Source organism: Saccopteryx bilineata, chromosome 1 (genome assembly GCF_036850765.1).
Source record: "Saccopteryx bilineata isolate mSacBil1 chromosome 1, mSacBil1_pri_phased_curated, whole genome shotgun sequence".
NCBI lineage: Eukaryota > Metazoa > Chordata > Mammalia > Chiroptera > Emballonuridae > Saccopteryx > Saccopteryx bilineata.
Genome location: NC_089490.1, coordinates 159,964,971 through 159,980,000, shown reverse-complemented (window position 1 = coordinate 159,980,000; position 15,030 = coordinate 159,964,971). Strand labels below are relative to the sequence as shown.

Sequence of the window (15,030 nt, the reverse complement as noted above, 5' to 3'; positions counted from 1 at the left end):
CTGGGTAGGATAATTCCAAGGTGTATGGTTTATACACCAGAGTGTCTCCATGGATCAGGTCCAATGTACCCACAGTGGTGTGTAGCTCAGTAACACATCCATTATCCACCATCTTCCTTTCCCTTTATCAGTTACCCATCGTCCTCCTGTTTTGTTTTGTTTTGTTTTGTTTTAATTTTATTCATTTTAGAGAGGAGAGAGAAAGGGAGGGAGAGAGAGAGGAGAGAGAGACAGAGAGAGAAGACGAGGAGGAGCTGGAAGCATCAACTCCCCTATGTGCCTTGACCAGGCGTCCTCCTGTTTTTCAGCACCATCCACATAAGCTTGTGCTTGCCCTTGTCTCAGGGTCCGTTTGTGAGGGAATCCAAATAAGACAGACCTACCAACTATGATAGGTCATGAGCAGAGTGGGCCGTTGAACTACAAGTATACTTACTTTCTTTTGAATGATTACATTTGGTTTATAATCCTGAATCATATGCTCTGCAAGGACAAAGATGAAGGTGATGGGGAGGGGTATAGTTTAATCCATACCCTCTATTCTTCATCTTCCTCCTTACCTTGCCCCTTGAGGGGAGGAGGAAGAGGCTCTAGGGCCAGGACACCTTACCGGATTACAGAGCAAACTTACTGGAAGTGCTTGTTATAAATACACGTTCTATGACCTCATCCCCAGTTTCTGAACTCTTAGGCTTTAGATAGGCCCAGGAATCTTGGCTTCATCAGTTCCCCGAGTACTCTGATGTTGCTGGTATGGCATACAAAATGTTATTCAGGAAGCATTGGATCATGAATAATGGAAGCAACATGTGTCCACACATGGCTTCTCGAAGAGACATCAAGAAATATGCCTCCAGGTCCCGAGTCAGCCACTTACCAGCATTTATCCTGAAGGAGACCCCTCAGCTCCCTGAGCCTCACCTGGAACCAGTTGGCCTAAACGACCTAGCTTCCCTCCAGCTCTAGCAGGCTGTGATTCTCCAAGCAAAGTTTCGTTTGGGGATGAAGTTTCTTTGTTGCTATATCTATTGGATATTTCTTCCTAGAATTTTTTTTTTCATTATTTTTAGGAGCTAAAGGAGTGCTCGGGTCATGTGTTTGTGGATTCTGTTCCTGAATTCTGCTTGCCAGAGGTAAGATTAAAGCAAACCTCACTGTAGAAACAAGGTATATCTTGTCATCTCTCAAAATGAAGTCAAATAATTTGAAGGGGCTTGGCTTCCTGTTTTCAGGTTGAAATGAATCTGTTATTCCAGTCACTTTGTTATACAGCTAAAATGTCATTTTGGAGTTCTTTATGTTGTCTGGGAATCGTTTATTACTCTCCCTGTTCTAGCTTTCTGTAATCCCCACTGACACCTGTCCTAGGGCATGGTTTTGAGTTTTGTAATTTTAATGCCTGTGACTTATTTTAGCCATACTTTTCCCATTCTTGCTTACGGTGGATAAATTTGGAATTACTGTTATTTAGCCAATGCGGTAAACTGTAAAAATTCTTGCTGGCATGAAAGATCACATTGAACATTGCTTGAAATTCATGGATTCTGAACTGAGTTATAGATATCTGTCATTTACATATTATTGTCACAGTGAGACTTGTTGTAAGAGTCCGGGACCAATTTCATCCTTTAAAGGAAGCAGAGATCAGTTTCTATTCGTTTTGAAGGAAACTAATCTCAGCTGACAGCCTGATCCCCAGAGTGACTAGATGGAGTTCTCCACAGACAGATGAAGTGTAGGAAAGCCAGGAGCTAGTCCAGGGTTCCTGAGGAAATTGATGAGAGGCTGCCGTCCTGTTGTTTCCATGCCCCACTGGGTTACAGCGCCTAGAGAAGGTACTGTCACAGTTCAGTGCCAGAGAAAAAAGAAATTTAGAGTGCAGCTTCTCTTATTTTTGTCCTCTCTTCTCCCCTCTCTTCCCATTGCTGCACTTTCTTTGATATCCTGTAGATAAACATTTCGCTGTCTTTAAAGTCTGTGTATGTACCCTTGGGGTACCAGAGTGAAAGGAAGGAAGGAAAACAAAGGATGTGATAATTGAAGGTTGCAGAAAGGGAGGGAGTCTGAGGTTAAAGGAGTAAGAATAAAGGAGAAGGGAGACAGTTATCAAACCCCTGAGCTATCCCTACCTGCAGGTAGTCTGTCATCTTCATTTGTCACTTGGGAATTGGTGAAGCCGTTCTCCATCTGCTCAAAGATTCCTGAGCGCAGGGGCCGTGTTTATCTCCGGTGACTGCTCGGGCCTGACTGCTGCAGCCCTCAGTGTGTGGACAGCGGTGGAGAACCAGCCTGCAGTTGGTGTTCTGGTAACTACTTGACTTGCTCCATAGAGTACTAAACTTTGAAATTAGGCAGTTACCATTTCACAATTCAACTTTTGGTGAGCTAAAGAAGAATTGATATATTTAAGGTTCTAGAGCAGCGATTTTTAAATAGTGTGCCACAAGAATTTCTAAAACGTGTAGTACATGAATATTTAGTCAGGGGCACTAACCATTTTTCCTTAGATTGTCAAACTAAAAAAATGACAACAGCCATCACAACAAGAGCCATCCAGTGTGAATGAGTTAAAACTATTTTTTTTGTCAGATCAGCAAAAAATATATTTTTTGGTGTGCCACAGAATTTTAGTAATTATATACTTTATGTGTGCCATGAGATGAAAAGGGTTGAAAATTGCTGCTCAAAAGCCATATAAGTTATTTTCAACTTCTGTCATAACTTGTGTTTATAACAAGTTAGCAATAATTACTGTTCTAAAGTAGAACCAGGGCATTGTATGGTCGGGAAGAAATAGGAGTTGAAGAAGCAGGAGAGAGTTACTTACCACAGTCCAGTCTTCGTTGACCAGTAGGTGAGTCAGCCACACCTCCTACCAGTCCCCTTGGAATGTACCATTTATAATCTCATACAACTGCCATACACATCTTAATGTCCCCTAAAGTCTATACTAGGGGTCCCCAAACTATGGCCCGCGGGCCACATGCGGCCCCCGCCGCACTTCCGGAAGGGGCACCTCTTTCATTGGTGGTCAGTGAGAGGAGCATAGTTCCCATTGAAATACTGGTCAGTTTGTTGATTTAAATTTACTTGTTCTTTATTTTAAATATTGTATTTGTTCCTGTTTTGTTTTTTTACTTTAAAATAAGATATGTGCAGTGTGCATAGGGATTTGTTCATAGTTTTTTTTTTATAGTCTGGCCCTCCAACGGTCTAAAGGACAGTGAACTGGCCCCCTGTGTAAAAAGTTTGGGGACCCCTGGTCTATACCATGGATGATGGATAAGGTCCAGGATAGTATAGTAAGCAACCAATAAATGGGGGGAGTTTGACCCAGTTCATGATCTGTAGAACCCAAGTGTCCATATATAAGAAGTCTAAAATTAAAATCATCTTTACTGGATTTCATCAAGTGAAAATATGTAAGTAAATACGTAAATGTGAGTATGTAAACATGGTTTGGATATTACATTTATTCCTCAGAGATAACATGTTTGTGTAGGCGCTGTTGATATATGTACAGACACTATATATATGTATATTTTTTTCTTCTTCTTCTTCTAGCTACCCTTCCTAAATTTCTTATCACTCTAGCCTCTAGGGCTGGTTCTTACATATTAAAGAGAAATGACCAACATTCTCACCCAGTTCTGCATGAGCAGGAACACAGACAAGCTTCTGCGCTTTGCTGTGGCTTCAGCTGTCCTTCCCTGTTGTCTTCTGGACCTGTCTCTCTGCTTCTCTGTCCTCGCTTCCTTGTTTGTTTAAAAATGGTGCTAGGGCCCTGGCTGGTTGGCTCAGTGGTGGAGCGTCGGCCTGGCGTGCAGGAGTCCCAGGTTCAATTCCCGACCAGGGCACACAGGAGAAGCGCCCATCTGCTTCTCCACCCCTCCCCCTCTCCTTCCTCTCTGTCTCTCTCTTCCCCTCCTGCAGCCAAGGCTCCATTGGAGCAAAGATGGCCCGGGCGCTGGGGATGGCTCCATGGCCTCTGCCTCAGGCGCTAGAGTGGCTCTGGTTACAACAGAGCAACGCCCCAGCTGGGCAGAGCATCACCCCCCTGGTGGGCATGCCGGGTGGATTCCAGTCAGGCGCATGCAGGAGTCTGTCTGACTGCCTCCCCGTTTCCAACTTCAGAAAAATACAAAAAAAAATAATAATAAAAATTTTAAAAATTAAAAATAAATAAAAATGGTGCTAGGGAGGCCTGACCTGTGGTGGTGCAGTGGGTAAAGCGTAGACCTGGAATGCTGAGGTCGCTGGTTCAAAACCCTGGGCTTGCCTGGTTGAGGCACATATGGGAGTTGATGTTTCCTGCTCCTCCCCCTTCTCTCTCTCTCTCTCTCTCTCTCTCTCTCTCTCTCTCATGCGCGCGCGCACACGCACTCTTTCTCTCCCCCTTCTAAAATGAATAAATAAAATCTTTAAAAATAATAAAGAAAATAAAGAAAAAAATGGTGCTAGGGAGGCAGTGGGGATAGGACAGCAGAATGCTACCACGTGGCCTTTCATGATGAGGACATGGTCTTGGAAGTGCAATGTCCAACCCGGAGTTAAGGGTGATGGAAATGAAATATTATTGTCATTAAGCCTTTTATTCACACAGCATGCCATTGCCCTGAGCAGTAAGTAGCTTTTGACCTTGCATCTACACGCCATCCTCAGAAGCTGATTACGCCTCAGCAGCTTTGTTAGATTAACTTATTTCATATGCAAAGTCATTCAACCAGAAAATACCCACAGCAGAAAGGTACATTGTCTCTATTGTTTGCAAAGATGGCACAGACATCTTTGTTACCTTTTCTCTGTGGGGGACCTATTCACTCAGTGACCCATCCCTCTAACAGACCTCCTCGACCTCACGCAGTCCTCAGTGGGTTCTGTGAGGGGCACACTCAGTACTGGGTGCTGTCTCTGAACCGCAGCACCTCTCTTTTCCCCAAAGACAGTGCTGCTTCCAACCGCACTCCTCCAGCAGCGGTGCCCACGGCCTGTCGTGGGCCACCTACACCTGGGCGGGGACAGGATTCCTGACCTCAGAGAGGTTTAGTATTTGAGGGACGAAGCACTACTTTCAGTTGCCATTGTACAGAATGAGAACCTCCATAAGAGGGACCCGCACACAGGGCCTGGCTCATTCTGAGAGAGAAGTGTGGCGTCATCTGGGCAGACAGGAAGGCCCAGTGGAGGGAAGAGGGCTGAGCGTTAAGAGGTCCATTTATGGGGAAACCATTTCGTTCTAAGAGAGTTTTCACAAAATTTACTAAGCACGGTAGCATTTTCCCCTCACCTGCCAACCTGTCTTCTTTTTTCACATGACCTTAATGAGGGAAAGGGTGGATTTGGGGTTCAGACTAGGGTAGAAGAGGAGAACATAGTTTCCTTTCGTGGCTCCTCCACTACTTTTTTTTTCTGGCTCTATATCCAGCACTAGTGGTCAAAAGATACCTCAAAAAAAAAACCAACAATAAAAGTTGGTTCCCACATTTGACATTGAAGAGCTGAGTTCTGTGCGCTGCCCGCAGTTCCCGCAGTCTGCAGCAGTGGTGCGTTCAGGCCTGGTTCCCCTCACAGCGTGTGTTGTGCTCTCTGCTCTGTGTCCACTTGCCAGGCAGCAGCGGCTAAAGTGCTGTCATTTATCCTCGTACGTCTTACTCAGAACTCCGCTTTAGTAAAATCAGGGTGCTGCCGATGGACTGGCCACATTCTCATTGTTAGCCATCCTGTCCTGTTACTTAATGTTAATATTAGGAAATGTCCTAAAATGAGAATGGGAGTGTTGCAGGAAAGTCATCATTATTCCATAGGACAAAACTACTCTGCGTTCTGACAGCCTCATTTTTCAGTCGCATCATGTTGATCTATGTGCTCTGAACAGATATGGATCACTCCCTGTCCTTTCTTTGCAGACTGAGCTAATAGATCTGTCTACGGTGGATGTGATCCTCATCTCTAACTATCACTGCATGATGGCCCTGCCGTATATCACTGAGCACACGGGTTTCACAGGCACGGTGTACGCCACAGAGCCCACCGTGCAGATCGGCAGGTGAGCCTTCATTCTGACCCCATTAGCAGGTGGCTGAAGAACTGGTGACTGTCATAGAGTGTTGTGCCAAGAGTGCTTGTTATTTCCTTCTGAGCAGCGGACCCAGAGAATAAGCATGAATAGACAGTTCTCGACATAAAACAAATGTTCACTGTAATCTCCCAGAGACAGATGCTGCAGTAGTCTTCATTACTTTTTTTTTTGTACCAAAACTAGAAGAAGGAGTTCCCAGAGACAGCTGCTCTGTGCAGAGGATACTAATTAGGGGAGGTGGCATTTAGCAAGATGCCACAAACATGTAGTGCAGAGAGCTTCAGGAGAAGGGAACATAGCACATATAAGAAAAGAAGAAATTTTGTTACTTTGCTTTCAAAATTTCTTCCATTTTATGGATCAGTACAGACTGTAAATTCAGACAGCTTGTTGAAAACAGGGTAAGTAATCAGATGGGTAAGTTATCCGGACTGTTATGAGAGTGAAACACAGAACGCCAAGGAATACAAACCTCAGCCCCACCTTTGATGCAGGATGCTCTGCTCTTTCTCTGCCCCCTCCCCCCAGCCTTCATGGTCGCTGTAAGTAACCATAGCATCATTTAGTGAGAAGAAGATTACTTCAGGATAAAGACGTGTGTTGAAGCAAACTAACAGGTGTGGTAAAAGGTGCAACTGTCCAGACCAACAGTGTGGGTTCTAGTGTCTTGCAGAAGTCCTACAAGGTGAAAGTACCAGAAATAAAACAGTGTCCTTGTTTTTGCGTCACATCACGTTACCTGCCGTGAGTACAGAGAAACGAAAGGGATCTGAGGAAGAGGCGTTACAGGAAAATATAACACTCAAGGTGATGCTGGGTCAGTTTCTGTGCAAGGTGAAGGTGAAAACCTTGGACTCTAGTCTGAAAAAGTTAGAGCGTGAGGATGGACACACCCGACTGTTCCCTAGGAAGCTACAGCCCAAATGGTAGCGAGCCTGGCCTCTGATCAGAGAGTGCTGGAACTCCTGCTGCTCCTTCAAGATGAAAGGAGGGGATGCTTTTAGGGATAAATAAATGAAAATGACAAAAAGTTGGTCAGCATTCAAATGCTAATAAATGCATGGCTGCCACGCCTATACGCTGATTGGGAGATGATTGAAGTCAGTGTGGGTCATCTCCATGGATTATGAAAGGGGTCTCAAGGTCCTGAAACTGTGTTTCTAGTTTGGTCATCCTGTACTTATCCAACAGGTCCTAGACCAGGCGTGGCCAACAGTTTTTGCCTCCGGGCCAGATTTGAATGAAAACATTTTCATGGGCCGGACAAAATATTAAAATTTAAAAATGTTAAAAAAATGATTCCTTTAAATAAACAAAATTTTATTATGTAATTTGTTTATGAATAAATGTGAGTGAAAAAAATTTTAATATACAATATTATTTTAATAAAAATATTTTAATAAAAATATAATTACATACCATATAAATATCCAAACTATTGCAATCAATCGAAATAATATTTAATTAATAGAATGAGCTTGAAAGGGTTATATCACAAATAAAACAATTATTTCATTTTACAAACAGCCTGGACACGTTTTCAGTTATCAACTGCAGCTATTATCTATGCTACAATGCCACTTGATTCAGCACACTTGACCACAAAAATAACGAATTGTTTGACCTTGGGTGCACACTGGCAAACTCCGCCTAAAAGAATGTGGGTTTCGGCCCTGGCCGGTTGGCTCAGTGGTAGAGCATCAGCCTGGTGTGCAGGAGTCCCGGGTTTGATTCCTGGCCAGGGCACACAGGAGAAGCGCCCATCTGCTTCTCCACCCCTCCCCCTCTCCTTCCTCTCTGTCTCTCTCTTCCCCTCCCGCAGCCAAGGCTCCATTGGAGCAAAGTTGGCCTGGGCTCTGAGGATGGCTCCATGGCCTCTGCCTCAGGCGCTAGAATGGCTCTGGTCGCAACAGAGCAATGCCCCAGATGGGCAGAGCATCGCCCCCTGGTGGGCATGCCGGGTGGATCCCAGTCGGGCGCATGCAGGAGTCTGTCTGACTACCTCCTCGTTTCCAACTTCAGTAAAAAATACAAAAAAAAAAAAATGTGGGTTTCACATCGCCCCTAAACGTCAAACAGTTCATATCAAGTACAGACGAGTACAAAAGTTGTAAATCTTTATAATGGAATTTTTTAAAAAAATAAAGAAGTATCACGAATTCATTCAACCAATTATTGGAAGTTAACCCTAGATTAGTCACACGCGGAATTCTTTTCCACATATCACTATCTTCTTAAATATCTCGATTTCCAATCATCAAAGACGCTCCGCTTCTTAGTAGCTCAGATTTTAAAGTAGCGGAGAATATTAAAAATTTAATCGTGGGCCTCATAAACTCATTATGCAGGCCGGATTCGGCCCGCAAGTCGTATGTTGGCCATGCCTGTCCTAGACCATGTCCCTCAGAGCATGTGGATCATTGATCCCATCGACGGAGGCATTTCTTACATTCCCTCAGTGGTGATTCTGTGCTAATTCACCTTGTGATCTGCACAGCCTGCCCTTTTGCAGGTCCTTAAGTTAGGTTTTTAGAATTAATTATTAGAGTATTCTTTCATGTGGAATTTTGTTAATCCCTAAAACACACATCAATAAAAACCTACTCTACGTGTTTAAATTGTCCATTTAATATCATTTTTAAAAAATCCTACCCCTGGCCCTGGCCGGTTGGCTCAGCGGTAGAGCGTCGGCCTGGCGTATGGGGGACCCGGGTTTGATTCCCGGCCAGGGCACATAGGAGAAGCGCCCATTTGCTTCTCCACTCCTACCCCCTCCTTCCCCTCTGTCTCTCTCTTCCCCTCCCGCAGCCAAGGCTCCATTGGAGCAAAGATGGCCCGGGCGCTGGGGATGGCTCCTTGGCCTCTGCCCCAGGCGCTAGAGTGGCTCTGGTCACGTCAGAGCGACGCCCCGAGAGGCAGAGCATCGCCCCCTGGTGGGCGTGCCGGGTAGATCCCGGTCGGGCGCATGCGGGAGTCTGTCTGACTGTCTCTCCCCGTTTCCAGCTTCAGAAAAATACAAAAAAAAAAAAAAAAGAAAGAAAAAATCCTACCCCCATCTCTGTGACACCAACATCAGGTACTTCACAGTAATTTAACTTTTTCTCCTTTTGTATTTTTAGTGACATGAAGGCAGTCATCTGAGAGTGAGAATTAAAGCATAGGCCTATACATCTCTGTGTTTAGAGACAAGAACATACGAGGCTTGGTTTAAAGGTAGATTAAATCATTTATGTTCTGAGTTTTTAACATGAAAATTCAATAGAAGTGTAAACTGGTGCCCATATTTGTATGCAGCAGAGATAGCTGATGGGGGTGAGGAAGACAAGCACATTTCTCTTGTCTACAGTGTTAGAGTGCGGTTTCTAATTTTTTTGAGTGTTCATCACTTTTTTATGTTTGTTTAAACTCAGGCTTCTCATGGAAGAGCTGGTGAATTTCATTGAAAGAGTGCCCAAGGCTCAGTCTGCCTCCTTGTGGAAGAACAAGGATATTCAGCGGTGAGCACAGGCCTGTTTGTTCCCCTCTACAGTAGAGCCTTAGGCTTTGCAAACCAGGCTCTTGGTTTTCTTATTTGATGTATATGTATACTGTTAGAACTAAAGGCTCTCTTTTCCCTACTTTATGAAAGGGTATGTTTGGTGCAACTAACATATTTTGAGAGGCAGTCACAGCGTGCACTGGGTCTGGGAGTTTTCAAATAGTAAAACAATTGGCTCTATCTTGGAGATCCTCGGGTTAACGGGAAATCAGTGCACAGGCAGATTGCAGCTTGGATGGTGTGTGTGAGAAGAAGTGCTTGATCCCAGTGCTGGAGGCACTCAGAAAATGAAAAGTGCTCTGCCTAGGGAGCCGAGGAGGACTGGTCTCAGGGGAGACTTTGTTCTTGGAGGAAGAAAAGGACTTTGCAGATGGAAAAGGTCAGGCGCAGCCCCCTAGGATATGGTGTATTCAGGGAACAGGGAGTTCGGGTGGATTGCAGTGGGTAGAATAGAGAAGATAAAGATGAAGCTAAAGAAGAACGTTGGAGCAGGCTAATGAAGGAACTATTATGTGTAAAGTTGGAATATTATTGAGTGGGGAGGCCACTCAACTCTCTAAGGAGAAGAATGAGGTGATCACATACTTATTTTGGGGAAAGTCACTCTGGAAGCAGCAGGGAGAGTGGGTGGAAGGAGAGGTGAGGGCAGGAAGACCCACAGGAAGACTATCCGAAACCCAGAGGAGACAACAGAGGCCTGAACTAAGGCAGCAGTAATGCACATAAAAAGTCTAATACAAAAGAAATGTCTACGATAGAATTGAAAAGATTGCTAAGAATAGTGAAAGAGGCTGTCACCGTAATTAGGAAGGGAAGGGGTGCACTGAATGGAGGCCAGCTTGTCGTTGGTCTCGGATACTGCAGACCTATCATCATGTAAGACGAGGCCCCTGGCTATGGAAATCCCAGGGAGGGTCGTTTCAGTCCAGCCCTGGGATCACAAACCAGATGATAAGAGGTGAAGTAGAAATACTATTCATAGCAGCTTGATTCCACTTCCATGCTCTCATATTTAATGAGAGGACACCAGTTAACCTTAACATATTATACTGCAGTTTCTCTATCCCTGCCAACTGCTGCCCTCTTCTCCGGGCACCACAGTCACCCTGGCCTTCTGGACCCAGCCCCCCAAGGCAAGACCAAACTCCTCTTGTGACCTCTTAAGCCACACATGTTCCGTACATCCTACCCAAGGCCTCTTCTTTCCATCTATCTTGTTACTGAGTTCTCTTTCCCTGGAGATCAGTGATTTGTTAGTCATCTGGTTGTCTAAACTTCAGAATGTCTTAGTTTTTGTGAATGTTCTTTCTACAGGAGTACATATATGTAGCTAGGAGAATGGGCTTTGTTTTTCTATGGTATCTGTTTGAGCACGTGAGTCTCCTCTCTGCATTCTTTTGTATATGAGTTATTTAACTTATGTAGCACTATTCTCAATGTTTTCTTTAATAAATTTAATTTTTTCACATTAGCATTTTACAGAAGAAAAGACAGGCACGGAGAGGTTAAATAGCTTGCTCAAGGTCACTCAGCTGGTGAGCTACCGGAGGATTTGGATTCAAACCCAGACGGTCAGGCTCGTCTGGTTCCAGAGTCTGTGCTCTTAACCACTGTGCTGGGCAGTCTCTTGTACGTACACACACTTCTTTTCACATGTGTGTGACACCCATCTCATGTGAAGAGGAAGAAGTGTGTTTAACTGTGCACTTAACAAGTGTGTTCTCTCCTGTGTTTGATGGAACTGCTGTATGCCCCTGTTTTTCTGAGTTGGGGATATGGTGTCTGTCTGACATCACGTTAGGAAATGTTTTCTGTACACGCACGTCTGAGTCTTTAAATGGCTTCCGGGATCGGCTCACCCACCTGCTTAGTACAGGGGCCCCCTCCCCTCCTCATTTTGCATTTGTTTTTCTCAGCTCCCTTTCCTCTTGCCATTGCTATGCCTTCTTCCCTCTTCTTTCTCTCTCCCATGTGCTCCCTGGACTGCATCCGACCCAGTTCTCCACATCCCCCTTTTTAAAAACGTTAGGACTTTGTTTTCTTTCCCCATGGAACATGTATGCCTTGGCTTCCCTTGCTTCCTTCTTTTAAATTTATACCCTGAATATTCTGCCACAAATAATTTAGCACACCAGAAATGACATTCAAAGGTCACTGTTTCCTCATTCTGAAACCCTGGGCCAAGACTTAGGAAGTCCCAAGTCTTTATTTTGCCTTTTCTTCTGTGACCTTGGGCAGAGCGTTTGGCAGTTTTCCGCTGCCTTCCTTTCTTTATAAAATACAAGATAACTGGCTTACAAAAAAAGTGTCATTGTATATTAGGGAAAAGGGTGAATTGAACTCAAAGAAGCAGAAGGCTAGGGAAGGGCCCTGAAATTTCTTCCCTAAGAGTCTTAAGATTTCTCCCTTTTTAAAAAAGTGGCTCAGTGAAACAAAATCCTGAATTTGCTATCTCGCCACCTGGTGGGCAAAAGTTAGAGGCTTGAAACTCAACTTGGTATATGAGCAAAAATAACTTGTGCTGTTGGGGAAGACCACATTTCATTATTTCATCTGTCATGACCATGTTTCTGATCTGGTCAAGTACTTTGTTTTGGCTTTTGCGCATGAGATCAGCTATAGTTATTGACAGCAAAAGAGAAGAGCCTAAGTATTGTAAAGATTACGTTGAGATGTTAGGCAAACCAGAAAAACTCTGTGTCTTCTTTTTTTCTCCTGGGTAAACTCAGTATACATGTTAGAAGTGGTGGATGAATTTGAAGAGCTGTGTTGTAGTTGATCTCAGACAAAAGGAGTTCTTTTGAAATATTCACCTAGAATTTAACCTTGGGCAGGAATACTAAAAAGTGCTTCATTTGGACAACATTTATGCTAAACAATTTACATCACTGTAAAATTTCGCCATCACAAGCCAGTTGATCTTTAGTGCCCCAGAGAGCTATAACATACGATATTGAGAAACACTAGTTTTTGCTGTCTAGTACATTGACATTTTCCCCAAGTGATATGGGCTGTTCTTCTCTTTATGCTCTTGTTTCTTTTTTCTTTAATTCTGCACTCTCCTTATCTAATTCTTCTAAAGTAGGCATCACAAACTCGGATGCCTCCAGGGATGGGGAGCATAAGTACAGGAGTAAGGTGGCAGCCAAGAAGTGTGATCAGTGACCTGACCTCTCCAGTGGAGCAGTTGACATACCTTCAGCCGAGTGTGGCCTTGTGGGAATGGGAGCCTGTCACTGCCAAATCTCCCCTTTTCTTTCTTTTTTTTTTTTTTAGGAAAAGCTCAAAATTTGATTGTTTTAAATGTCATTTTAAAAATTCTTTTCAAAATGATGGCTCACACATTAAAGTCCTGTATAATCCAAGTAAAAATACTTCTGTGAGTTGGATTTGAGGTTTAAGCCCCCAATTTTTGACTTATACTGAAACCTTATGCAGGCAATCTCTTGGTTAAGTGCCTAGAATTAATACATCTTAGTATCTTAAGTTACTAATAAGACCATCAACTAAAGAAAACAATAAATTAAAATCTTTCCAACTCATTGGTCAAAGGAGTTTGACAGATTCCCTTAAATTATTTCCCTTAAATTAGCACTTGAATTAGCATTTGATTTAGTATTAGTATGTATAGGAAAAAAAACCCCACCTATTACTTGCTTTTTGGCAGCTGTCAGACTCCCTGCCTCAGTTGACACTTCTGAGATTTATTTAGAAGTTAACCATCCTTCTTCCTCATTTTGACATTGCATTTTTTTACTCTTCTTGAAAAAAGAGATTTTGAAAGGTAGGAAAAGGAGAATCCTTCTTTACAATGTAATTTTTGTGGGAAAATTCAAAGCAAAATATTTCACTTAAGAAACTAACATAGCCTCTAGTATTTTTTATTTAAGGTTGACATTTTTTCTTTTTCTTTTTCTTTTTTTTTTTTTTTTTTTGGTGTAAGACTAAAAATCTGCAGTTATAATTAAGGATACTGTCATAGTCCTCACAAGCAGTAAGGATTCATATATTCTTGACTAAAATGTTATGGCAGTTTTTGATACTTAGCTTAAAATATGAGCTCATACCTTATAGAAGATATGAAAGAAAATACAAGCATATTGTAGTTGAAATTCCTCTGATATGATACTCCCTGGGTATTACAGAGGAACTTATCAGGTTTAACTATCCAGTAAAAAGAAAATTAAATCTATGGGCTTGGAGGTCAAATAGACTCGGGTTAGAATTCCAGATCTGCTTCTTAGTGGCTACACCAGTTTGATTCTTCTAGGCTCTGTTTTCTCGTTTATGAACTAGGAATAATATTAGCAACTTTACAGGGTTCTTGGGAAGATTAAATGAGTAACATGACAAAAGTCCTTTTTGTGGTGCCAGGCACATAGTGGGTGCTCAGTGAACACCCATGTCCTTTTTCCCTTTAATGATGCCCTTGGTCACGTTGCCCCCTGCTAGTTACCAGAACACACCTTCCTTCCCCAGCCTCATTTAGCCCTAGACTCTTTATGAAAGCAAGGTAAGAGAGTAGAAGGGAAACTTTTCTCTTTTTTTCTCTTTATTTTTTTATATTTATTTTTTTTTATTGAATTTGGGATGACATGGGTTAATAAAATTACATAGTTTTCAAGTGTACAATTCTATGGTACAATATCTCTATGTATTGTGTGTTCACCATCCAAGTGAAGTCTCTTAAACCATTTTCTAATCCCTCTGTTGCCTCTGGTTACTCAGTACTGCAATTCAGATTCTGGGACTCAATCTTCCTTCCTGTTTAAAAAAAAAAGAATTAAACTATCTCTAACTTCACTCATCTTATAGTTTTTAAAGGTGTCCATGGGAGAGGTCCCCAAGCAGATCCTCCTGGCTTGGCAGTACTTGGATGGCACCCTCATAGCTTGGTCTTCAGCATTAAAATTCCAGAAACTTAATTATTCCATTTCACTCAGAGTTGATTAGCCTCTGAGGGACTGAGTCAGGCTAACCAACCTCAGGTTTATTGACTAACAAACAAAAAATCCGCTTAATCACATTATACTGAGACATGGGCCCGGCTCCAGAATTAGAACGGTTCATCTCTCTAGGACACTGTGTTTTGGTCAGCAAGTCCACTGACAAGATCAAATTATAGATAAAGAGGGTTTTTTTTCATGAGCACAGAATTAAAGCAGAGGTAGTTGAGGTACTCTCAGGAATTGTTTCTATTACACTGTCAGAGCCTAAGCAATTTCCTTTGTCCTTTTTAGGGATAAATGGATCTAAAATAAAACTGAGGGATTGTAATCTAGTTTCAGGTTAATATTAAATGCACAATTTGGAAGCTCCCTCGATGTCACTCTACTAACATAAGACGTCTGCACTCTGCCCCACTCACATGAAGGTTAAGTACAGTTTGCTGAAAGAAGAAAACAACCTCTTT

The 15,030-nt window shown here is 42.8% G+C and overlaps 1 protein-coding gene across 1 annotated transcript in view; it reads left to right on the top strand.

Annotated features, from left to right (window-relative positions):
* The window catches only part of INTS9 (integrator complex subunit 9), a 106,606-nt gene that overhangs the window by 47,917 nt on the left and 43,659 nt on the right, over positions 1-15,030 (top strand). Inside the window, exons 4-6 of the mRNA XM_066278604.1 lie at positions 1,071-1,133; positions 5,907-6,046; positions 9,490-9,576. Of these exons, the coding sequence (XP_066134701.1) occupies positions 1,071-1,133; positions 5,907-6,046; positions 9,490-9,576 (290 nt within the window). The remainder of the gene's footprint in view (positions 1-1,070; positions 1,134-5,906; positions 6,047-9,489; positions 9,577-15,030) is intronic.